This window comes from Cygnus olor, chromosome 11, assembly GCF_009769625.2.
Source record: "Cygnus olor isolate bCygOlo1 chromosome 11, bCygOlo1.pri.v2, whole genome shotgun sequence".
Taxonomy (NCBI): domain Eukaryota; kingdom Metazoa; phylum Chordata; class Aves; order Anseriformes; family Anatidae; genus Cygnus; species Cygnus olor.
In genome coordinates this window covers 7,424,630-7,451,111 of record NC_049179.1, presented here as the reverse complement: position 1 = coordinate 7,451,111, position 26,482 = coordinate 7,424,630, and the positions used below count along the sequence as shown (strand labels likewise).

The window sequence follows — 26,482 nt, the reverse complement described above, 5'->3', positions numbered from 1 at the left end:
CAGCCTGCCTCTGCATGGCTGGGTTGGGTAGGGCTACAGATAAATAGCCCCAATATGCCAGAATCATGCTCTTCAACAGGTACCTACCTAGGATCTAGATAGAATTGAGCCATGCTCCAAGCAGCTTTCCTTTCCCTGTATCAGCCTCATGAATGATGGTAGGAAAAAATGAGTAAGTCTAAGAATACTAAGCATTTAAACAGCAGTTGATAAATAAAAATGCTGAAAATTGAGTTTGACCAATCAAAACTAATACATGCTGTATGGTTGCTACTAGGACATTGTCAGTAGTTAATAACAGTTATAAATAATAATGTATTTAACTGAAACTAGTAAGAGTCTCTCCAATCCCTTCTTCCCCTCCTCAGCTATCCATGGTGCATTCAGTTTAAGAGGTTATTCCTCAATCGCCTTCAGAAGAGGACATCACCTATACCCTGTTCTCCTCTCTACCCCTCTCCATATATGTCCTGAACATAACATCAGCCTCTGGGGTTGTTTCTTCCTGAATTTTCACTTCTCCCTGTTTCATGTGCTCTCTCAGTTCCAAGAGCTTTCAGCTTAAAAAAAAAAATCCCTTCCTGACAAGCTAGATGTTTTCTCCTGGGAAGTGTCCATGGTCCATCTGAGGTATTAACAATCCCCCACACAGCCTCACCTCTCTTTCCCTCCATTAGCTTCCCCTCCTTCAAGTTCTCACAGTGGCCCTTTATGCTAAAATCACACCGATCCAAAAATGGGAGTTGAGGGAGCCACTCTGAAATAGGCTAAAAAAAAACTCTACTGTGGTCTGATCCCTAAAAGTAAAGGACATGTCTTGTAAGCATTTGTGTCTCTGCTAAATAACTTCTGCAGTTCCACATTTAAATTTCCTTTCTAAGTGCTGGAGTCTGTCCTCTCAGAAGTTCAGTAAAATTGGGGTAATCAAGGATGTGATCAGTTTTCTGAGGGTGCTGTGACCTAGAGGCAGGTCTGATTACATCATTTGTTTTGGGATGAGGCTGAGGAGCTTTATAAAAAGGAGACCTAAAAGGAGGGAGAGAGAGAAGGAAAAAGAAGGGCATAAAGTCACTAGCAGAAGCTTTTTATATGTGCTTTCTGCAATTTACCAGATATTTACAAGGGAGTCTCTTCAGAGTACAGAGAAATCTGTGAACTGTTGGAATATTATAAGTCTTTCCTTGAGATGTCAGCCAAGAGCTTCAGTAGAGTCGTACTCACTATGGTGCTTATTCTCTTCCTGAAGATACAACTCTCAGTACCAGCGCCGTTGAATGGTAAAGTCTTTTGGCTTTCTATTTTATTGTCACTCTTAACTTTGGGCAGCTAAAGTATGCAGAAAATTAAGGCTTTAAAATTATTATTTCAGTAGCATGCTCAAACTTGTATATTGTTGCACTCTGCAGTTTGGAGTTAGTATCCTTATTTTATATATCAGAACACCTGTTCTGAGAAATTAAAGAAAAAAGAAATCTGTCTTCTGATTTAGTTTGTGTTACAGACTTATCGAGTGCTCAGTATGCCTTGCTTTGTGATCTTTCTTTTTCTCATAAAATGAAGGCTGGCCTTTCCCTGAGTTAATGGAAGCATGGCATCTTTCCCTCTGCCCCATTTATTTTTAAACCAGACAAAAAGAATGCAATCCCTGTGAAGTGCCCCATTTCTCACATACTAGACCTCATTGTCTTATATTTAAACAGACCAGGAGGTCAGCGCTCCTCGCTCTCTTTTTAGGAGTTAATTTTCATCCATTCAAGCTGATTATAATCCCCCTAGTGTAATTATAGGATATGAGGGAGAATCATAATATATGGCTGCGTGAGAGGACTTACTCAGCACGTATATTCATGAAAGGAAAATCCTGAAGGCTCAAATGTAATCCAGAGCAGTCAGGATTTTACAGAGCTCTGCCAGGAGACGCATTTTGCCAGGTTTTCAGCATGAGCTACTCAGAGGGGGGCAATTTCAAACTTTTCAGGTCAGCTTGTTATTTCAGGCATATTTCCTCTGAAAAAAATGCTATATTCTTTAGCAGAATCTCCTCCTTGAAGGGCATAGGTTTCTGGAGCTTGGTGCTTTCCAGAATGATGCCTCTGACAATAGAGAAGGCTTGGAAGTGAAAGGATGTGTTGAAAAGATATGTTTGATGATTTATCCTGAAGGGAAATCTGGAGAACTCCTAGTTTAGCATTAGACACCCAGTACCAACAAATGGTAAGAGCTACAGCATCTGCCTGTTTTTGACCTCCCAGGTCAGAGACACAATTAAGATACAGATTATCACAACTAACACCTTTCCCAGCTCCCACACATCACTCAAAATGTATTTCTTTCCTGGATATTGATCAGTGAAACACAGATACATAGGCTCCAGGAATCTTCTCTGCCATGCATGGGCATGTAACTGTTACTATTCATCAGCACTCATCCCAGCACGAACAAAGAGGCAGGAGAGCCCCCACAGGTATGGAACTGTTTATAGTTAGTACCTTCTAGGTGTGAATCAGACTTCTGTCCAAATTTGGGAGACTGTGTGACACTCTGCCTCATTCTAATTTTATTATCAACCTTGCTCACAGTCTGAGGATGGCAGCAAATTCCTTTTGCGGCTCTGACATGTTCATTCAGACAAAACCAAAGATTCTGCCCTCTGGGATCTGTTCATCTCCTGACCTAAGTTAGATGAAGTAAGTGCAAAATGTTCCTTAGCCCTACCTATACTAGTTGCTATTATTGTGCTCATCAGTAAAGGCAAAATTGTAGTGAATTACAGATCAAAGACACTCACAGGCTGAGGAAAATTCCATTTGGTGAAAGATTTGAAGCTTTTATTTATTTTATTTTGCATAAAAGCCCAAAATATCGAGTATCTTTGAAATGTATTGTTTAAGGTTGTTCTAGACTATAATATATATATATGGAGAGAAAGAGTTTTGACATTTCATACACATTTTAGCGTAAAACAGGAGCAGGAGTGGAGACAAGCTATTTTAGTTAAACTGATATTTATTCAAACCCTGCTCAGATGAGGATGTGGGGATTTCTAAAATGTGTTGACAGTTTGTTACTATCTTCATGCAAGTGGTACCTACAGAACGTGCTGACCACGGGACACAAGCACCCCCAAAAACCTAGGTAAGAGGTAATCCCCTGCAGACATAAGGGGAGAAGAGAATGAGGTTTCTCATACTGTAATCTAAGACAGGGAACGAATTCTCCTCCACAAGGAACCTGGGGACTTCAGCCAGGATGATTACACAGACCTCATTTTGAAAATTCCAGCGTAAAAGAGCAAGCCCAATGGTCTGACAAACTGGAATCACAGAGCTCAGTGATTCCAGCACACATTGATACAAAAGAGCTATGAGCAGCTGTTTTGCACATCCCAACAAATTAATCCCAAACGTTTCACACTATGTTCTTTGGTAAAGAGCTGTGTCTGTGAGTACACTGTAGAGTACAACAAATGCAGCCAAGATTCACGTACTGAGCAGATGTGCATCTAAGAATAAATATTTGCCTGCCTGCGTGTGCACACACAGAAGCACACTGAGTGTTTGCAAAACTCATAATTCAGAACTGTTTCCTAAGCAGAAATAAAGTTACATTTTTCAGTGGTAAGGATCTGCATTGCCTGATAACCACAATTGTTCAGGTCTGTCAGGACAAGCTCATGTAATTACATAGCAAGCTGAATAACTGTAAGGAGGTTTCAGGACAAAAAATAGAATAAAATTTAAAAGAGCATTTAAATAAGTGAAATTTTCACATTTCAAAAGGCATGCAAAGACACTGTTCCAAGTTCAGCTCCTTAAGCAGTGGATGAATATTGATCACTGATCATTTTAGTACTCACTGGAAACCCCAGGATCTCCTGAGTTACGTTGTTTCATTTATCATATCCCCTTTTTTCAAAGTCCATCTATTTCCTGTTTCAGTTGGCAAATCCCAGAGCAGCTGTGCAGAAAGGACTGTCCATGATATCTCAGTGCAGCACCTGGTAAACCCCTGATGTGTTTCAAACTTCTCAGCTAGGCATGGGGGTTTGATGATAACTACACATCACTTATATTCCTTATTCACCTAACCAGAGAAAAAAAAAGGGGATGCCTACATATAGTCTGTGGCTATTCAAAAAAGAAAAGAGTGACAAGAGTTTGGGTCCAGGATTTACGTGACTACAAGAAAGTTAAACCCTATGGGTAGGATCACAGGAATAATTCTAGTCATAATTTCAGTGAGTTGAGTTCATAACCTTTGAAAACTTTTATGTTTTGCTCAACATCTGGAACTAGAAAAACATATAAAAGTACTGCATATTTCAGTACATGGGCTTAAGTGGCAATTTCTTTAATTTACAGAGTAACCCCAATTTCAAATATTCACATTAATATTTTGTTTGTTTTTAAACAGGGTCAAAATGGTCTTATATTGGTAAGTATTAACTAATTTGTGTATGCTAAGTCATGGGTATGTTCCCTATTTTAAGGAGAAAGTGCCGAATTTATTCTGGTGAGAACCTACTAGGTTCACTATCTTTACCCAGGTTTGGATCTGCCTTATCTGTCCATCAGGCTTAGTATTCGGGTGACTGAGAGTCAGTTACTGGGTTCTGCATTGCCTTGCTGAATGATGGGAATCTCAGCAGGCTAAGACAGGCCAGGCAACTGCAGAGGTTGCCCAGAGCCCTGTTTTCCCATCTGCCACAGAGCAGCAGCATGTTTCAGCCCAGCTCTGCAAAGAGTGTACCTCTCCCTGCCCTGAAGTGAATAAAGTAGAATAAATACTATTTGGGAAAGCAGTGCTGGTTTGGACACTAGTCCTTTAAGTCAGATACTAAACCTGAAGGGTCTGATGGCTGCTCAGGAAGAATTTCCTAGAGATTTAAGAGAACAAATCCTCTGACCAGTATTTCCCTATTCAGTGCTGTGTTTTATACACCACATACCCACAGAGAAGCTTTTGGTGCTGCCCAAAGACAACCCCAAGATTTAACTTGCTGTTTCCAACTACTCCCTTTGGCTGTGCTCCAGTTTACCTGGCTCACTTCACATAAGCAAAACAAAAATTGTCAGTTGCACGTCTACAGGTATTAATCTAACCGCTAGTACATGTACATAGATTTCACATTCTCCTTTAGCAAAAAGGCTTAGCATACTTTGAATGACAAGTGCCTGGGTTTTCCACCTTGCCAGCAGCAAGCAGAGGAAACTAACCCTGCCAGTTAGTAAGTAAAGCAACACTTCTTTTACTACCAGCAAAGTAGTTCTGCCCTTCTTCCCAGGGTAATGCAGGTTTAAATTAGTTACTTCTCCCTTTCTGGGAATTTTGGTACCAGTGTATTTTTCAGAGTATGTTATTCTCAGTGCCCAAATTCATGAGTTCCTGCTAAGCACTTCCACATTGCAGTTTGTTTTCTCACATGTACTGCAGGATAGAGAGATGGTTCACAAAAGAGATTCTTATTTTTTCCCTTCAACTACTGCTTTTTAAATCTATCTAGAAAAATATATAACAGCAACTTCAAAAAATCAAAACGGCAATTTAAATGTACAGAATTCTTCTTTTCATATATCTGGAAAAAACCAGAGGTAGAACATTGCTCTGCATGGAGAAAAATAGACTGCAGTCAAAGCCAGAAAGAAGCCTCTCCTTCATACTCTCCCACTGACCTTGTTTCTTTATGGCAGCCTTCACCTTCCACTATTTACTTTTATCCTTGCAACACTTTGCAATGCCTCCCACTAAAATTAAGTCAACAGGAACATAAAGGAAGTCAAGCCATTACAGTCAGTGCAGGCTGATCTCAAGATGAGGGTCAAGGTACAAGGTAAAGGGCAGAGGAGAAATTCAGGTGCCAATTTCTAGAATTAGAGAGCTGAGCTTCAATTCTTTGGATTCTGGCTTTCTCCCTTAATATTAGCAGAGTGGAATGAAATCAAAGAACCATAATCACTCCTTAGGAGCGCACAAGCAGCTAGAAGGGAAGAAACTAGTTTTACAGTGAAGTTTTAAAGAACAGTACCAGCAGAATTACTCATGGGCTTTAGCATGGGAGCAGACAACCTCATGCTACAGCAGAGACACAAGAACTGTTGTTAACAGACATTAGGCTAATTAAACTTACAAACTCTCTGGTTTTGTTGTTGCCAAACATTCTAACTTAAATTCATTGAGGTGCTGAGAACCCGTGCTAAGACACGTCCCTCTTCTTTTGAGAAATGCCAGTGTTTGTGAATGCAGTAGAACATTCACAGATTTTCTCATACAGCACTCATATAGCACTCATATAGCACTCATATAGGAGGACTAGCAGAGACAGCTACAGCTCTTGGCAATCCCTTTACCTCACAAGCTTCCCTCTAGACATGCCTGTGGAAGATCTACACATACTAGCTATGTACAGAATGGTATGACTGAGCTCTGCCTGTGCTCCAAGTGAAATGGAAGCCATGTGGTCATGTTACTGTGGCACAGAGCCCAGACTCTCAGCCTTCACTACTAACACAGTCCTGGGCCAACTGCAGCTGTACAGCTTCCAGCTGGCAGAAAACAGGGGCAGAGTGCTTTGCATAGCTGCAAAATAGCAAAGACATTCCCTGTGTTACTGACCCAATGCATTTTACTACTTAATTCACTGCAGATTATGAGAACTTGGATCTCCCACGAGAAGCTTGAGCAACATGAGTATTAACTGATCATCAGAGCAAAAACCCTGCTGGTAACATTGGTGTCTCATAGACCCATTTTCTTCTTTTTTCTGGTCAGCTAACGTGCAAATCCCACGAGCACTGTTGTCCCTAAAGGACCATCTGTCCTGCATCACTTACCAGCGCTGGGGCTGTGGAGCTGGCTAAAGGCTTAAGCATGCAGAAAGCTAGCAGTTGTCAAAGGGTATGATAAAATGGATGCCTGCAGTGTGGGTACTGAGGGTATTTCACCCAGCTCACTGTACAGCTGGGCACCATGTCTATCCAGAGACTTACTACTGTTTTATTTACAGCCATCTTTTATAAAATAGCCATGAGGACACGGACAGGCTCAGGGTAATTTACAGTGTGGTAAGGGAACGTGGCCCTGGAAACTTATGTAAAAGGAGGCAGTGCACAAGCTGGATTTGAACAACCTGAGTGTGCAAGTACCCTACAGCAGGGAGCATTCATAGCTGCACCAGGAGCAGTGGGAGCAGGAGGGGTCCTACTTCCACCCATACCGACATCTCCGTACTTTAATCTGCTCACTCCAACAGCTACATACTAGCATTAGTTGGATTGGACAGGCCCATGGCACAATTACTCTGCTGGCACAGTGCTGACAGGATCTTCAGGGCAGCAAACATCATCTGAGGTGCCTAGGTCTTCCCCTTGGTCGTAACTGTTGTCACAAAAGTGGGAAATTGAATACTAAAATATGTTTGCAGTGCTTCTTATGTTAATACCTTATGAAACTTGTAGTACAGGCCAATCTTACTGCATCCACATACTATTCTTTATTCAGTAGTGATCAGAACCTCTATAAACACAGAGTGATTTCCACTGAATTTTTCTAAATATGTTGGCACAGAACAAGGAAAATATATTTCACAATCAAACATTCATTTTCAACAGAGCTAGCTGAGAAATGTCTTCCAGCTGTGGGGTTATCTGCCATGGAAATCGCAATTTCATATATGCAAAACCAAGCTACAGTGAGCTCAGCTCTTTAAGACAGGAGTTTTGAAGCACTAAAATTAGAAAGACCATGTGACAAAAAGTCAGAATTTCTAAAACAAATGGTTTTGTACCAAAAATAGTTTTGTTTTGTTTTGTTTTTAATTGAGCAGAAGTGTGAAACAAGCAAAATCTGCTGAAGCTTAGAGGCCTGTAGGTAGATTTGCAGATTTATGTCAAGGAAAGGATAACAGGTAGTAAAGATGAAGGTACATAAAGACTGCAGTAACTACAGCATTTTATAGGAAAGACTGTTTCCCTTCTGAACTGCTAATGTTGGTGTGGAAATTCCCATACACTGCTGCCAGTTCTTAAAGGCATTCGATTCATCCAAACATAGTACAGAAAATGCAGTTGGTACTTCACGACGTGGTTTCCACTGGCTGGGACTAGGGTTCTATGTTATGCATAAATTAAAAATAAATTTAAAATTATTAATTTAATTATCAAGTCTCCAAAACTATGTTTTGTATTATATTAAAGTCTTCTTGGATACCCACTACCTTATCAATGCACCGAAAACCCAAGCCTTTTAAAATTACTGGAGTCTTATTACAATAAAGGCTTCTCACAATTTTTTCTGACATTGCTGTAGTTTTAGTTTTCTGGAAAGTGTTAGATTTCAGTGTCATTGTCTGGCACGTCAAGTTTCAACCTCAAGAAACTATAATTTCACAGTATGTTCTGATATATACTTTACTGGGAAAAATCCTTGAGTACATATATCCCATAGTATGGAATCTATGCTCATCTCGATGGATCAGTGAACTGCCAAAACACATCTAAAGGACAGTATCCAGTTTTCTATAGTGTCAGCATAACATTTATTAGCTTTTAAAAAGATTTGCAAATAACTTTAAGATAATATCACACAGATTAAAGAGGAAAGAAATTAAAGTGATTGGCAGTGGAGTCAAAGATGTAAGTTACAGCAACATCAAAGCCTATTTATACTGAAAAGTACTGACTGAGTCTGAGTATCCACACTGCAAACAACGTCATGTGCTAACCTATGCCTTGATTAAAGAGCTCTAAGGAGGAAGTAAGTCATTCTTTGAGCACCAGAACTTCAGATTCACCTCCACTATCAATATCCTTGGAAGCATCTCTTTGATCTTAAAAAAAAAAAAAAAAAAAAAAAAAAAAAGGACCCTCTGTGTTCCTGACAGTTGATTTTCCTTCAGAGAAGATCTGAACTTGATTTACCACTGATGACCTGATCTAATATTAGATTCTGGCATCCACATTTCAGGGAAGATATTAACATATTGGAGAGACTTCAGAAAAGTAACAATAAATATTCCAGGTTTGGAAAAGAAGCCCTCTAACAAAATAGATAAATAAATAAATAAATAATCAAGGAACTATTTAGTTTAAGAGAAGAGAGAACCTATGTCCTCTGTGTTGTAAGTACTTCCATGATGAACACAAGTATACTAACAGAAGGCTCTTCAATTTCTAAAACAAGTCAAAGCTAGACAAACACACAGTGATGAGCAAGCTGCCAGGATGAGTTAATGCCCATTGGACATTAATGAATTATCTTTACCTGCAATGTTTCAAGAAAGACTGTCCTTTTCTTTCTGAAAGATATGGCCTCATTAAAGTAGTAATTAATCCAAGGAGATTCAATAGCCTGTGTTACAGAGATCAGGCTGGGTGATCCCAAAAGATCTTCCTGCCTTAGAAAGAATTGCAATGAATCTTCAGTATTAGGGAGAAACACAAGTTGTGAGTACATCTTCTGGAATTTAAATCCAAAAAGTCCCAGATTACAGCTTGTGAACAGCTGCTAGCTACTAATAAGCAATTAAATAAAAGGTACAACTAAAAATCTCTTGATATTATCAATTCCTTGTAGAAATTGCCTAGGGCAAAAGGCTGTGATGAAAGGAGTTTTGCAAGAGTTTGAACAAGTTGTTACAGGTCAAATTACTGTAACACTTTCCATTTTTGCAAGTTAGCGTCTTACTGTGGGTTATGCAGTATTGCTAGATAGAGCCTGGCAGTTTGTATGATAAGGAAAAGTTCGTAGAGGTCCGGTTTTCTGTGTATTGGAAAGTATGGAAACTTCCCTCTGCAAACATGAAGTTACTTTCAGAAATTCTCTTCAGAAAACAGGAATTGCCACATTAGCATGCATATGCCTGTAACTTTTATAGGGAAAAGTCATTCATGTCCGTAAATAATCTTAATGCTGTCATAGATACAAACTCTACTTGTCATTCTTCTGGACTGTGAAGGGAGACAATACTAGCGTTAGAGGGTCGGAGGCACCGTGCCTGGCTATGATGGCGTTGCCTGTAGGTTTAACCTGGTGAGCTACCACACTTGCAGCTCTCCACTGGGGCACAGTGTTACATAAAATGGCAGCTGAGAATGTCAAAAATCAAGATTAAAGTGTCTCTACATGAGACTTCTACTGATGCTTCCTCTGCCAGCATCTTGCTGTGGTTATTTGGCCCTTTTCTATCAAGTGGCGTACTGGAAACATGGAATTGAGAAAAGTTAAAGAAAAAAGAGCTTTCTTAATTCAGCAAAGGCTCCTTTTCTAAATGTTGGATCAGAGCTGAATCAGGAGGGGGGTGAGGGGGGATAATAACTGGATAGCTAAGGCTTGACAAATATGTCTCTTTGTTAACTTACGCAGGTCCTGATGGAGAGAAGACCTGGCCGAAGAAATATCCATTCTGTGGGGGAGTATTTCAATCACCGATAGATTTTCACAGAGATATTCTCCAGTATGATTCTAATCTCTCACCTTTAGAATTCATAGGCTATAATGTGCCCTCCACCGACCAGTTTACACTGACCAATAATGGTCATTCAGGTAAGGGATCTCAATGACAGTCAGCAATTATGAAGGAAAGAGTTGCTGGAGTTTGTAATTTTTCATTTCGTGGATAAACTACTTTGATTATCAGTTGAAATAAAGCTGTGATTATGAAACCTTCTAATCACAAACACAAATCTAGAGAACAGGTTAAGGAAACTAGCAAATGTACTAAGTACAAATGGATTTGCTATAAGCAGAATCAAAAAAATGTGTTTTTTTCAATCAACTCTAGGCATGTCAAAATTAATTTCATGCTTTTGAAAGCTTTACTTCCTGCTTTGTTGAAGTGCTCCAAAACAGACTTTGTGATTCTATTAGAAAGAGATAAACTGATAAAAAATGGGTGCAATGGGTCTTTGATATTCTAATCAAAGCAGCTTAGTTGAGTTACATGAAAAAAAAAGCATCATTCTGTTCCTCTGACTTGAGGTAGAAACTTCCTTTAGTGTAGGATAAGACAAATAGATTAAAAGACCGAAAAATAATTAGAAAAAGTTTACAAACATGCCCTGCACCACAGTAGTAAATGTGTCTGTATAGGAGGTAAAAGCAGAGAAGAGAGTCTCATGAAGGTCTGCAATACCTACCATATCAACACAGTATTTCATGTCATGTCAATATGAACAGGTATAAGGGCCTTCTTCTTTATATCCTCCTCTATTGCGTAAGTATCAAAAGAACCTGTGTTTAAAAATGGCCTCTGCCTCAGCTCTTCTCTGGCATGCTTTGTTAAAAGGTGCTTGAAATGCACGCTTCTCTTTTTCCTCATTCTTCCAGTGGGGTAAACCTGCTCTGTACAACATCATATGCCTATTCTTCAGGTAAGGACCAATCCCCTAGGGCATAGGTCACGTTTTGCCCCTGCGTAGTTTCTCCCTCTAGAAACCAAGTCTAAAGCAGCTTGTTTTAGACTAGGAATGGCTGGAACACACTTTCCTTGCAAACCTTTTCTTAAGAAGCTTTCTCAGCCCTGAATGAAAGATTGTACTGTCACAGTTGAATGTATTAGGCCAATCTAAATGATCAATAGATAGACAAGAAAATGCTATCATTGTGTATTTTAACAGTGCCAGGGAGCAGGTAGAGACATGAGAGCAGGTACACACAAAAGAGCAACACTGGCAGCCTGTCCCTCATGTAAAAGTCACACAGTAAAATGCAAGTTCCTAGTACAGCCTATGCCACCAAGATTTTCAGAACTAGGCCCAAAAACAAGTCTAATCACTGCCTAATAAAAGTCAAGACAAAAAATAAAAAAAATAAAATAAAATAATCCCCCTCAGTAAACTCATCTTCCTAAAACAGGAATTGATTCTAAGGTAAGCGCTCTCCTAGAAGGCAGGGGACATGTGACCCACTCTCTCTAGAAACTTCACTCAGATACAAACCTTAATTGCTGTGAGTAATGAAAAATTAGTTCTTTGTTAGAGCGTTCATTACACCATCTGCTGTTACCTTCTCTTCTGGCTAGAGAAGAGATCAGTAGGATACTTAGTATTGTCATATCAGTCATTTCTACACAAAACTAATCTGTTTCACTGCCAGCCAATCCAGATACAATTACCTACTTCAGCTAGACTGAAAACAGCAGACCTCCAGAAAAGCTTTTTAGCTAGCAGAAAAATACATACGTTTGCAGCTGCTCCTTCATTAAGGTTTTGAGCCCTGTTTTCCCTGAAAAACACGCCTGGGATGTTTCAGAGACAAACTGCATTCACATTGAAAAACAAGAAAATTGCTTTGCAATTGATCTTTTCTTTATACAAACCATTGCTTTACGAAGTGCCAAACTTCTCAACTAAACAATGACAACAAAGAATGTCTCCGTTTCTTCTCTACTCTAATTCTACACAATAAATAACCCAGGTTGTGTTCCACACTGGACAGCTTTAGCAAGCAGAAAGAAGGCTTGTTTTTCAGCACACCAAAGCCTCACTCCACCACGTTGAGAGAGGAAATGCTAATTATTTATGTCTATGATCACCTTGCTGCTTGGCAGCAATACTCTGGGTTTGACTGGGGAAGGGGGAGGGAAGGAGAGAGAGTAGTTTATTTGTTTTTGCCACATGCTCCTGAGAGAACATTAATAGACAGACGAGTTCAATATGACAACAGTTTAAAAATATCATGAGAAATTTTAATTTATTAAGCCATTTTTAACCTCCATATGAGGACTGAAAGAAGGCACATGAGCCTAAGTTTTGCTTCAATAACTTCCTTTTTAATAAAGCTGAGATAATTTTGCATTTGAAGAAGGAGGGAGGAGAAAGATTTCTATTTTTTTCAACAATTTTCACATTCAACTCCTTTAGTTCAAGAAAATGGGAAAAAGGAATATTCTAAATTTTCCTAAATTGCCTAGAAAGGATTGAAGACAACTTAAGTGTTTAGTTCCTACCTACAGACTGAGATGGATTCAGAGTTAAGAATCTAATAGTTATTCTGCTTCATTCATTCTCTATGTAATATGTTTAGACATAGTAATTTTACTTGCCGTGTGCTTAAAAGCTGTGTTATCATTTCATCCCATCTGGTTTTGATCTGCTTACAGTGAAAATGTATCTGTCGCCTACTATGCACATCAGAAACCTCCCTTTTGAATACACTGCATCTCAACTTCACCTACACTGGGGAAACAGAAACAAGTCAGAAGGCTCAGAGCACACAGTCAGTGGGAAGCATTTTGCAGCAGAGGTAAGAGAAGCTGAATTCAGGGAAAGAAACAAACAAAGCTGTGTAAGTCCCACTGTTTTAGTTTCTTCACCTGTGGTATTACAGTGTTCTTACACTGTTTCTCTACCTTTGCTATATGACTGGAAAAGGCTGAAAGGTTTTGATCCAAGAATTTATGGTCTGGGTGTATACTAAAATGTTATGTGTACTGTAAGTAAGTTCCATGAAACTTTCACGAATATGCCACAAGTCAAGGAATTATTTTCTAAACTGAGGATTGGCACTGGGTCTCCTAAATAATTTCAAGCAAATTGTTGCATATTTGACACCTAGATTCTTCTCTGTAAAACTGATAAATCTTTTAGCCACACAACACTGCTTGGCTGGGTTTAAACAACATTTTGAAATGTTCTTCCTCTAACTTCTTCAATCCAGTGAAGAACTATTTATTATCTTTCCTAATACTAAATTATGGATTTGGGAATAGATTTTGAAAAGCAGTACCAATTGGATATTTACCTCAAAATGATTAAATGAAATACTACTTTTTCAGAAAAAATTACTAGTGCTAGTACTACAATCAGGATGCCTTGAAGACGAAGCAATCAATCTTCCCTCCCCATCCCCCCAGTCATGTAGACAAGATGGGTAATAGCCAAAGAGGGTCTGAGAGTGGGAGCTCAGGAAATTTTGCTTTTCTCTATAAAAGATCTTAACACTATACCCAGAAACCACTGAAGAATGCCATTGTAATGTCTTAGCCTGAGATGGCTGCACTGGTGTTTTCCAGTTGTAAAATAACTATGTTACCATGCCCCACACATTCCCATAACATTGTCTCTCCTTCTTTGTAGCTGCATATTGTACATTATAACTCTGAGAAATATCCAGATGTAACAGCAGCAATGGACAAAGCAGACGGACTGGCAGTTTTGGCCATCCTTCTTGAGGTAGGATACAAGGTTGTGGGTTTTTATTTTTTAACAAGCTTTCAGTCATTAAGTCGCCAGAGAGCTTTAAAGTAAAAAAATACCTAGAGTATTTAACAGCTCTGCAGCTGAATAGATGTTCCTCTTTTTCTGCTTAAAAAAAAAATGGGGGGGGGGGGGGGGGGGCAGATTCTGTTAGCACATAGATAATAGGTACAAATTTTAAGACAAATTTTAAGATTGTGACAATTCTTAATGCTTTCCAGTAAATTAACTCAGATGTTGAAGCCATTTTTGCATTCATTTACAAACTACGAATTATTAGAGCTTATCAAACAGCAGACAACTGTGAATTTCAAACCCACTTACTCAAAAAAACTGCCTAGTGTAGCATGCAGCAGTTTTAGCCCCACAGAGAGGCACAGGCAAACACAACCCTGGCTTTGGCAAGCACATGGAATTAGGATGTGACCATCGTTTTCAGGATGCAAGCTTCCTAGATTCTTTGAATCACAGATTACAGTAGCAATACAAAGTTATAAACAAGCAAATCCAGTGACTTTTTTAAGATGACAGGACAAGTTTCCAATTTTCCACTCTAAAGCTCCACAAATAGGCAATTAAAGGCAATAATGATCTTAAGGGAAATTTTTGACAAGCTTGTACATATTTAATTCCCTATTTTCTTGATAATTAAGAGTCTTAATTATAAGAATAAGCTTAACTATAAAGATGATTTTTAAATGTGTGGATTTTCTCCAGCATAAAAAATACTTTACTCAAAGCCTGAAAATGCCCACATTTTCACACTTCTATTGAAAAAAGTGAAAATGTTCTAGTTAGCAGACAAAGATCTAATTCTAATGAATGTTACCCAAGCTCACTTCCTAGCAGTTATGACTTCGAAAATAATTTAGTGTTGAATTTCAGTTCATTTGGAATTTGCAGCTGTGAAAAGTGAAAAGTTGCAGAGAACTGCATATTATACTGGGGATTCTGTTTGTTTGTTTTCCTTTTCCTAAGTAGCAGTATTTAAAATCAAATAAGGGAATGTTGTTAATTCTGCAGATTAGGTCTTTGAAAAATGTTCAGGCAGCTGGTGGCTGTTACAGTTGATCTAAGGACACCAGTTCACTATGTCTGCTTGTTAGAGGAGTTGCTAAGTACCAAAGAATTCATAAAAAAGGCATTGCTTATTAGACAAAAAAGCTGCCGGGAGCAGTTGAAAAACACAGTCTTGCTTGACAGTTGAGTTACTGCCCTTGCCAGTGGCCCTGCAGTACCAACACTGTCATTCTTTATCTTCTTGACCTGTGAGGAGCAGCAGACTAAAAAACGTTTGTGGGTGGAAAAATGTGGCTTTGACTAGAAACCAGCAGATGATCTGAGAAGCCTGTCAGTTGAGAATTTCTGTCTACAATGTTCTCAAAGGAAATGGTTACTCTTCCTTTGCGCTGCACACTGAACAGGCAATCATGTCTTTCAAGTGCACACTAGAGGTCTACACCATAGTTGTTAAGGCATGAGTGTAACAGAGCAGCTCAGTCTCTCAGAGCACTGAGAGACTACAAGCATTATTAGTAAAAAGAGTAATTCTAGTAAATGAATATCCAGGCAGTGTACACGCTTCCCTTATGCAAGAATTCTTCAAATACTGCTAGCTGCTGTGTGCAGAAGCAAAGACTCATATTCAGACCACAATGATTTGCACAGCTGTTAACTGTCTGCTCATTACAGATTGGACCCTTCAACCCATCATATGAAAAGATCTTCAGGCACTTCCAGAACGTGAAATACAAAGGTGAGTGGCTATATTGGATTGAGATATCAGATCACTCTGAGAGGGCCATAATCAGCTGAAAAAACAGACCAGGAATCCCAGGCAAACCAGTCATAAACTATACGACTTAAAAAAAAATCAATGCATTTCTCTGAAGAGAGTATGGCTAGCATGATACAGGCATCCATTATACCATGTGAGCCTTACTTTCTGCACATGGTGTTGTTTGGTTAACATGGCCACAGGTCATGTTACAAAATTCTGATTTGGTATCCGAGATGATTTATATATAGGAAACCTAAAAAACTGTATTTCCTATTTAAACTGGAATCATCTCTATTAAAATGGATTTTTCTTTTCTTAGTGATATGACTGAAAGCACTCTGCTTATTGAAAAGCAAAATTGTTTCACTGGAGGCAGTCCACATAGCAATGATTCAGCATTTAATACAAATCCTCTATTTTAGATCAGATGGTCCAAGTCCCTGGTTTCAATATTCAAGAACTGCTTCCTGACAGACCAGATGAGTACTATCGCTATGAAGGATCCCTGACAACTCCTCCTTGCTACCCTAGTGTTCTCTGGACAGTCTTCCGACACCCTGTTAAAATTTCACAAGAGCAGGCAAGTTTAAATACAACATGTATTTTCCTGATTGATGTTTGCTAGGGCACAGTAATGCATATTTTAATATCCTGGATTTCTCTTACTTTCCTATAAAAATTGGAAAGTGACCATTGCTAAAATCCTTTAGGTGGGAAGCACATCATATCACAGAACTGACTTAAATGAATATCCTATTCTCTGTGTAGCTAGCACATTTTCAGTTAACCAAAATAAATAAATGACAGCCAACTGCTATTGGTAATAGTATCAGCTTGAAAAATCACAGTAAAGCGAGATTTATTTCTGTTTTCATTATATACTTGCTCCCTGCCTTGAGTTTTCCCTCGAGTCACTACCAAATCATTTTTGTCAAGGTTTCATGTCTGAACCCTAAACCCTAGACCCTAGGTTTTTCAGTGCTGACTACCTTAGATATGATAAGTTGGGTAGATGTTAAATTTCCAAAAAGCATGTGATGTATTATTCGTCAAGCCTGAATTCCCTGACTTTTCTCCAACTTAACTTTTTTATGCTCACCTAATTAACTTTTTTTTGTTTTCAGGTGGACACTGATTTATATAAACTCCAAATTGCTATCTTCCAGTTTACCTGGCACAAGGAAAAAAAATGTTACTATCAGATTTAATATGAGATTTAATTACTGTGTGCTCCCTGTGATGGAAGTCCATTCTTAACTTTGTCCACTCAGATAATTTGTTTCACAAAGTAGAGAGTTCTTTCATGAAATAGCTTTTAGTATTGCTTAGGTTTTAGACTGTTCTAAGGAGAAGAAGATGCAAAGGGCCACCATGTTTACACCCATCCAATTTTCCTGTCAGCTAATTACTAAGCAGGGGTTAATTTTATCAGAATGTGGGGAAAAAGAAAAAAAAACACAGGTAGGGGTTTCTGGGGTGTCACACTGTTTACACATTATTCTCTATTTAGCTCACAGGCCATGAAAGACTTTCAAGTATTATTTAATGTATCCTTTTCCCTTTGACTACCTCTACAATTTCAAACACACACTCTCAGTGAGTTTGATTCCTTTATAGTTGCTGGCACTGGAAACAGCCATGTACTGCACAGAGAGTGACGACCCAGAACCCCTGGAAATGGTCGATAACTTTCGCAATGTTCAGGAGTTTCGTGAAAGACTAGTTTTTATTTCTTTCCGTGAAGGTAAGCTGTACAAATGCTTCTATGCAAAGAAACTGCACAGTGCCTTGTATAAATCTGAAATATTGATGTGGCGGTCCTGTTGCCTGAACCACTACAAAAATATGGGGGTTTCATTCTCCTGTGGTTCACTTTGTTCCCTTTTCTTCCCTTTCTGCATTGTTGCATGGGCAACTGTATGAGAGTAAGGTATTTGGAGAGCATATAAAAAGATTTGTTTCACAACAGGTATCGTACAAGCCAATACCAAGCAACTCTTCTGATCAAAGGGAAGGAGATAAAAGAAGGAAGACATGTTCAGCCTTGTCATGCTTAGCAGAGCTATTTGCTGTCACTCCAAACACTAAATAGCTCTCTACATCTGAACGCTTTCAGTCAGCTTAGCTACTTGAGCTGGCCTTGTCTCACAAGTCACATTTGCAGGCTCTCAGTAATATCAGGTCTGCTTTTGTGCAGACAGCAAGTTTAAAAGGAATCACAGCTTTGCATTTCTGGGAGACTGTTTGGGGGAAGTTACAGAGAATCAGAAGAGGTCCTTGAGAAACTCAAACTTGGCAAGTAAAAATAACTCATTACACTGTATTGTATGATCTAGTATTACAAGTGAGAAAAAATAGCCATCTTACAAAGAAGGACTGATTCAAAAGCTTAATTATGCAGTGTTACACTATGACAATACATAATACAATATATATATATGTATTGGAATAATTGCGTGTAACTTAATAATTATTTAAATAAGTATGTTAATCTTTCTGTCCTTGCTACCTAAGCACATTTCTCTCATTGATTTCTAATGACTTAGATCTTAGTTTCTCTGTATTTTTACTTGAGTAAAAAACATTTACAGTCCTGAGCAGTCTGACTATGGCTTGAACCACAAGCTATAACTTCACAATTTAATTATATTCTCTAGCTTGGCACTAAATCTCTACATTTCATCATCTCTAGAGCTCCAGAGCAAGAAAGGCTACATCTCCATAACTGTTGCAGCTCCTGACTTTTATTTTATTAACCACTCTATCTGCAGAATACAATATAGTTGATCCTCAGAAAAAAGCTTTATGGACCAGGTGTACGAAGGGCAAGCTTGAGTGCTAAAGGCAATGCAGAGTTTTCAGTATGGTTCAGAGATCCAGACTACTTCAGGTTCTCCTAGGCCTCACTTCTGCACACCCTAGAGAAAGCTACTGACTAGAAAAACATCTGTTTTAACTTGCAGCACTGAAGAAGGGACAGTAATTTAAGAAGAGATGGCTTATTTCCCAATATTGAGGTGCAGAGAAACAGCATAACATATTCTTTTGTTTAAAATATGATAAAGTTGCTGAAGAAGCTAAATTCAGTCAGTGGAGTCATAACTACATGACTTCAGACTTTTTATCAAGCACCTTTCAGTTTAGGTTCAGTGACCCTACTTATCTACACAAGTCTTACAGTTTGCAAATAAAGGTGTACAAAAGTGACTTTCCCCAAGGTTTCCATGATGTTAACTACTGAGTGGAATGGAGCCCAAACTGAAACACTAGTGGGTCTGTACGCCGGCAAGCCAGCTTTATTTTTCAGTAACAAAAGAGAAGCCCATGACATCACTTCTGATGTCACATAGAGCCTATCTATGAAGCATGACTGGAAGTATCTCTAGCACAAAAGGTAAAGCAAAACGCATTACATGATGCAAACATACACAACAGAAATCTCAAAAATAAGTGGCCTCTGCTTTTTTGAAATTCTCTAAGGACAGAAAGTCCCAAGCTGCTAGAGCTTTAATTCCCAAAGTTTGGGGAAAAAACAAAACCAAGCAAACTTGCACAATAAGGAACTTATAATAACTTAATGGAAATGCTGTAATAAGTGAATGCAAAAAGTAGACTGAAGAGTCTCAGCCAATAGTAAGTGGGCAGCTTTGGAAACAGCATTCATTTTAACAATCTCAAGATACCAATTTTTTACCAGCATTACTGAATTCCAACGAAATATAGACATTGTAGAGGCTCTAAAAAGCCGGAAACAGACTTGGCAAACCTGAAATATTTAAGATAATGCTTTCATTTTAATGGGTAGCGAACACTTAGCTTTACATTTCAAAAACAACTGGATTTAAGAAGACAGATTTAAACATTCCCAAAACCATGAAGGCAAGCTTAACACTGAAGTCAACACATTTACACTGACTCTGGTCAGATGAAAAATCAGGCCGCATGCTCTATCATTCCATAGAATTTATAAAAAGTTAAGATGGCCAATCTTACTTCTAAGGCAAAATTTATAATCCACTTAACAGAAAACTCAGTGGGGCCTTTGACTACTTTGAGATAGTTAAGGCACTAAGTATCATACTTATATACTAAGTTTTTGCAATTAGTCAAAATATATAAACAGAGGTTTAAGCAATAATTTGAGTGCTATGTTTTGCTTACATTAGGAAAAAGAGGAGCTCCAAAGCCATCTCTATGTTAAACTCATAATACTCCATATGGGGGAAAATATCCTTAAGGCTATAAATGGTAGCAGGATAGATCTTTATCATTCTCAGGCTATCCTGCTGAATGTCTGAATTTAACCTAATTTTAAAATGAGAATTACACCAGTAGTTCTCTGTCTAACCAAAATAGATAAAAATTTGCCAGTAAGTTTACCAAATTATCAATAACCCTTAATAACCCCAAGAGTAAAACATAAACTAGTATTTGTTGCACTAAAAATATTTTGAGTAAACTAAATGATGACTAAATAGTGGAAAAGGGAAAGAGCTAAAGTATGTCAGTCCTTTCTCTGCTTTTGTGGTTTGGACAACTAGAAATATTCTTCCCCCGCAATATTCTTACATGATCAGGACAAGGTCTGTAACTTTCTTCCCAAACCTCAAATCTCAATCACCAGCTATAGAACTAGCTGTGTTCAGAATGGCTATTTTAGTGATCCCCTTCAAATCTCTGCTCAAGTCAGACTGTATACAATGATTTTAGGCAGCAGAATCAGAATTTCATAGAATCATAGAGTGGTTTGGGTTGGAAGGGACCTTAAAGATCATCTAGTTCCAACCCCTCTGCCATAGGCAGGAATACCACCCACTAGATCAGGTTGCCCAGGGCCTCCTCTAACCTGGCCTTGAACACCTCCAGGGATGGGGCAACCACATCGTCGCTGGGCAACCTGTTCCAGTGCCTCACCACCCTCTGAGTGAAGAAAATTTGCAATAAGGCTGCCAGGTTTCTGAGACAGTAAGACTTACTGTATCTGTCTATGGGGTCAAATTTGACTGAGACGTGACATTCTTAAAATAGCTGCAGTGAACCAGTGCCAAACCCAAGATTAGCATTTGGCTCTTCCTCTACTAAGCTACATTATTCACCTCCCCTGCAGAGGTGATACCAACAATAAAAGCATTTTCAACACATCCTTAAATTTGGCATGACTTACCAGGGCTGAATTGTACGGGTTATTGCCTGTCCTGCTGTTCTCAGACAAGAGCCGGTCTCTATGGCTACAGAAGGCATTGCTCAGTGCTACTTTAATAGAAACCCCATTCAGTCTAAGTACATTTAATTACAAAAGCTCATTGACTATCGGTGAACCATAGCAAAATGTTCTATCCATTGCAAAAAAGGTATTCATCATCCCTGTAATCTCACATTCCACCTACTACAGACACAAAGGTCCCTTGCAGGTGCAGCCTCTCACCTCAAAAAAAAAAAAAAAAAAAAAGCACAATTGTGCTTTCCTGCCAAAGCACAATAGAAGTGCACCTGGATGCTGGCTGCAAGTGCCCAGCCTGATGCTGCCAGATGTACCACAGGCAGGAACAGAGAACACTTGCTGAGAAGGGAAGGCCAAACACTGAACCATGGGTTGGGACAGGCAACTACACGTGTGAAAGAAATCCTGTTATGCATGCCGCAAACGTTGTGCCTCTACCAAAAAACACGTGTTCAGAGCAACGTTTCTGGTTTTTCAGTATCAAGAGACTCAGGGCTGCAACCTTCACCTGAGCCCAAAAGCCACAAGATGGGGCCCTTGAGCTGTATTTTGTGTCAAGAATGCAAATAACTGAAGTATTAGGTCATCCATGTTTGGATGCCAATAATTAAAATCTAAATTCATGCTCACTATTAACAAGTACTACAGTTTAAAATGTCTCAACTCTTAAAGGATTAGTCAGCAAAACTCAAACATGTTTATAATGTATTTTGTCAGCAACCCATTCCGATAAAATTAGCTTCACATACATGCAGCTGAAACTTATTACAACGTTGAAACCTTCCAGTGCCCTCAAGTTAAGTGGGAACTGGTCTCCAGTGTTGATTATAGCACTATGCTGAAGTACTTTCTGACTGAATTTCCCAAGATGTTTTCATCATATAGAAATATAAAACATGAACTTTAACCTCCTTCTCCCTGTCCTCTTTAAATGACAAGCTTCTGTTCCACAATTTTCTATTTGGTGTTATGTTTTGCAATCCATATGATGCACGTTTACTGTAGCAAAACTCACCTTTTCTAAAACACATTTCTTCTTCAGATCCATTGATCGCGTTTCTTCTATTCAGTTAGACTTAAAATTAATAAAGCATCCAATGGGATAAATAGGGTAAGGTTAAACGTCATTCTGCTTTCTCAAAAGTCTATTTAATAACAGAAAACTTTTAGATGGAATGCATGAAACCTGCCAGCTTCACTCGGAAAGAGTTCTGATATTGCTTAGATTCAAATAGCCATTTGAAAAAAATATGAAAAAGTGTAAATGAATTATGACAATGCAATTAAGAAAAAAGTACTCATCTTCATGATCTTAGGGTAGGCCAAAATAACTAAAAATACTTTCACGGCTAAAATTATATATGGAGGTCTTTATCAAGAATGGCATTATAATGATAATGTTTAATATCTCAATGCAAATGTGAGATCACTCAGTTGTTTATACTATTATCCTGAATTCATTCTTACCTTCTTAGATGCCTTTATGCAACATTTTCAGTGACAAAGCACATCACTCTTCTGCTGCCCATCTTCAATGGTGTCCTTCTGCTATGAAAAAACAACAGGCATCAAATCTAAAATCCCTAGTTGCCTGCGTTTAGTTCTTCATTTTTGCTTATGCTCTCGTATACATTATAAATCAGAAACTCTTTGGACTTCAGTGCTTCTATGCCTTTGCCTGCATGTTGGTTTTGTGACTTTGGCAGGTGTCTCTAAATTGACAATGATGTAAACTGTGGATTCAGTTGTGAGATTAGGACCTTCTGGTATACATCTATGCAAAATGATCCATTCCATGACTGCAAAGGGATGTGAGCAGACTGTAGGAAAGTTGAGGATGCAAAACGAAAACGTTATGACAGATTAAAGACCAACCCTCTGCAGTCAAGTAAATTAAATCAACTGGTTTGTACTGTTTTCCCTATTCTAGGTGTTGTTTCTGTTGTGATAACCTGCATTCTGGGAGTTCTCATCATTCTTGCGGTAGCCTGTTGGCTATTCAAGAGGAAAAGGTAAGACGTCCTGCTGCCATATTACAGGAAAAGAAGTCAAACCATTTTTTTGTTCTGATACAAAGAAGTGCTCATGTGCCTGAAACCTAGAACAGTGATAACAGTTTTTACAGTGGTAACATTTGATCTTTAGGAGATATGATCTCTTCCTACAAGCTTTGATTTTTTTTCATTTCACAGTAGGTGTTATTCCTCCTGTATCATATACTCCAAAGTAGTTCTATTTTACTGCCAGCAAAACGTTTATATCACTAAGACTTACTTGCTGCAAGTTTTGTGACATAGTGGCCACCTTTCTGCTACTGTAGGAATGGCTGTTTTTTATGAAAAACAGCACGATAGTTATTTACTCTAACAGTGCTTATATAAATCCTTAAAAGATACAGGGACAAGAAATAGGGAATTTTATGTGAGTACCTGGGAGAAGGCAAAAACACATCACACTTTGGCTACTCCCACAAGCAGTTAGGAAATGAGACTCCCCTTCCAGACTAAACAGGACAAGCACATAGGCTAAATAACTGACATACGCAGTTTTTCTGTCTTTCCAATTGTCTTTTCTTCTTTTTCTTGTTCTTTTTGCTAGAGTTGCTGCTCCTAGTTGCTCTTTGAATCTTTTCATATTTTTCCTGGAACACTAAAAGAAACCAGAAGGGAATAGTTTTAGAGAAAATCTCTCCCAAAGGTCACATTATTTAAGGGGAAGAAATCCACACTGACAAGAGATCATTTAGCCAGACTGTTTTGCCACCAAAGCTGAATTCTGGAAAAAATACTAACATTACAAACTTTTCTACAGCCTGCTTATGTCCCTTTGTGATCAGCATTGACTTTGCCAGACAGAATGTGTTCTCCTGAAATACATGTAACAATAAGTTGCTCTGGCATTTGCACTAGTAAAGAGAAAAATAATCTCATGCATGCATAATAGCACATATTAAATATTCAATGGTGCTCTTCCTTGATTGCAATTATAATTATTTAATACAATTGTCTTGTTTTAGTTGCAAAAAGGGAGGAGAAGACAACAGAGGAGTCATCTACACACAAGGAACGCAGAAAGATGAAGAAGATATCTCCAAACTATGATGCCCTGCTCTGTCACAAATGTCCCTTTTCATTCATAGCACTGACTTTTTTTGCATTTGTGGAACATGTCTCTCACTCTTAGCTAATGATTAGCCTCAAGAGTGTTCTCAAAATGTACCAGCCAAAACTTTTCTGTAGCCCATTTTCTCTTGTTTTGCAGGGAGATACGATCAGTGAATGTTCCTGAGAGCTAAATTCCTCACCACATTCTTTTCATGTTGGCTTCTTAGTGAGTCTGGGTCTTTTAACTGATTTTACAGTTAATCCTAAACTCCAATTTTATGGTTTGTTTAGCACGGATTTTCCCACAGGTATTCCCACATGAAGACGTTCATCAAGGTATAAGCACTCTTCCCTGCTAAATCAATGTGTTAGTCTTAGGGTAATCCAGGAACAGCATCATGAATGTTAACAAGATAAAGGGCAATACATATTTGAGATCAGGATTTGAATGAGGCTGACTGCAAATGATGCTAGTACATTCACCAGTGACTCTAACAGTCAGAAACATTACACAAAAAGACAAATGTAAATGTTATGGGATTCACATGGATTATTAATGGGGTTCAAACCCTAGGATTCAGTACTAAAAAACACTACTGCTCGAGGAACAGCTTGTGTTCCAGTTATTATACAACCTCACAAATCTGTCACAAAGGCATCCTGTCTTACTATCCTAATCTTATTTATAGTGTGTATGAATAATGGGGGGGGAATAATGTAGTTGCTGCTGCTTTTAAGCACACTACTTCCTATTTGATCATGAAATCTTGATTGATTTTAGAGCATATATTACAAATGCAATTATACAGTCGACAGTTTTGCTGATTTAGCTCTCTGAATCTAATAATTTAATTATAAGAAGGTAATTAAAAATATATTTTCAAATTTCATAAGCTAGATGCTTTTGAGTCTCATGCATTTTTTTAAAGTGAGAAGCATGCTTCCATTTAAGATGATGTGAAATTTTATTGACTTCAGAAAGAATAGGGCTTAGCCAGTCTAGCACCAGATGTATACAGAATTCCTCTTGAATTTGACACGTGAAGTGAAGGGTCTGAAATGCTTGTACTTTAGGAGACAGGCAGGAAATGATTCAGCACAGGGACATGCCTAAAATAATTCCATGTCTGAATGCCATTAAACACTAATTACTGGGGAAATGCCAAACTGAATTTTACACTTAGATCCATTCTACATTCATATTTATGTGTTTGCTCAGTAGCACCACCGTCACATTTGTGATTTTAAATAAATTAATAAACAGTTATTGACACGTGTTTTCTCCTTTAAAGGTAGTAGAGGGATGCTTATGTTTTGGACTCTTTCCACCCCAAAGAAAGTTTAATGACAAAAGCAAGCTGCTCAGTGAAAGGAGAAATAACTTATTAATTCTTACTCTGCATGAAATTTAGGAGCATACTTTCACAACTAAGTATATTGCATTTGTCAGCATTTTCGCCTCACACAAATAAGCACATAGAGATCATCTTGTTGAAATGTCTGTAATTACTTCAAAAATAGCATTTGTCTGTCAAGGGGAGTATTACTTACTCTCTACACACAGGTTTCTAAAGACAAGAACAGATAATATTTTAAGATGTTTCTTCAGTTTCTCTTATTTCTTTTTTAATCTTCATCTCAGCTAATTACAAATGTTGATCAATCACTGTCTTTTGCATGCAACATCCTTGGCATCTGTTAAGAAAAATAAAAACAAAACATAAAAACCTCAGCCAAGTAATATATGCTGACTGTGAGAAAAACTCTCACATTACCAGCACAGAAAACATGTTACACATTAGGCAAAAAATGTGTCCTTTAGAACTATTTCTTTAGAAAGAACAAACCAAAGAGGGACTATCACAAATCATATTGCTGCTACTCCTACTTGCAAGGTTCTCTAATTTATAGAGTGTTCCTAAGAAATCCATGCTGCTTTGAAAACACAAGCACACTTGAATTTGTGGATTTGAAGTAACATTGTATTACCAGTTTACACTGCCAATGGTTCCTGAGCTGAAGCAGTCTCAAACTGCGCTGTCTGGTCTCGTTAGCTGCTATCATTTAACAAACCTATTAAAGTATATGTTTTAAATATGTTTCAGGACATTTTTGCCATTCTCTCATGGACAACACTTCATGTCTTTAAAATCAAACATGATCGCAAAACAGGTGTAGTTAACAC

At 38.3% G+C, this 26,482-nt stretch overlaps 2 protein-coding genes across 6 annotated transcripts in view; one reads left to right on the top strand and one right to left on the bottom strand.

The window, feature by feature from the left end:
* Window positions 1-26,482, bottom strand: part of USP3 (ubiquitin specific peptidase 3) — a 102,517-nt gene that overhangs the window by 65,471 nt on the left and 10,564 nt on the right. For 2 of the 4 annotated variants that reach the window (XM_040569420.1, XM_040569415.1), the window contains exons 2-3: window positions 25,849-25,992; window positions 22,661-22,741 (exon numbers count right to left, since the gene is read on the bottom strand). The gene's annotated coding sequence lies outside the window, so the exon portion shown is untranslated. Of the gene's footprint in view, window positions 1-22,660; window positions 22,742-23,735; window positions 23,805-25,848; window positions 25,993-26,482 lie in introns of those variants that run through there. The other 2 variants (XM_040569416.1, XM_040569417.1) reach the window with 2 other exon arrangements.
* CA12 (carbonic anhydrase 12) lies at window positions 1,017-25,988 on the top strand. Of its 2 annotated transcripts, XM_040569432.1 has the most exons (10): window positions 1,017-1,277; window positions 4,414-4,434; window positions 10,360-10,539; window positions 13,097-13,239; window positions 14,073-14,168; window positions 15,885-15,948; window positions 16,395-16,552; window positions 17,590-17,716; window positions 23,124-23,205; window positions 24,210-25,988. In XM_040569432.1, the coding sequence occupies exons 1-10, from the start codon at window positions 1,187-1,189 to the stop codon at window positions 24,292-24,294; spliced, it is 1,047 nt and encodes a 348-aa protein (XP_040425366.1). In that variant the 5' UTR covers window positions 1,017-1,186; the 3' UTR covers window positions 24,295-25,988. The 2 variants fall into 2 exon arrangements, with proteins under 2 accessions (XP_040425366.1, XP_040425365.1); XM_040569431.1 differs by lacking the exons at window positions 23,124-23,205; window positions 24,210-25,988 and having other exon boundaries at window positions 17,590-19,723.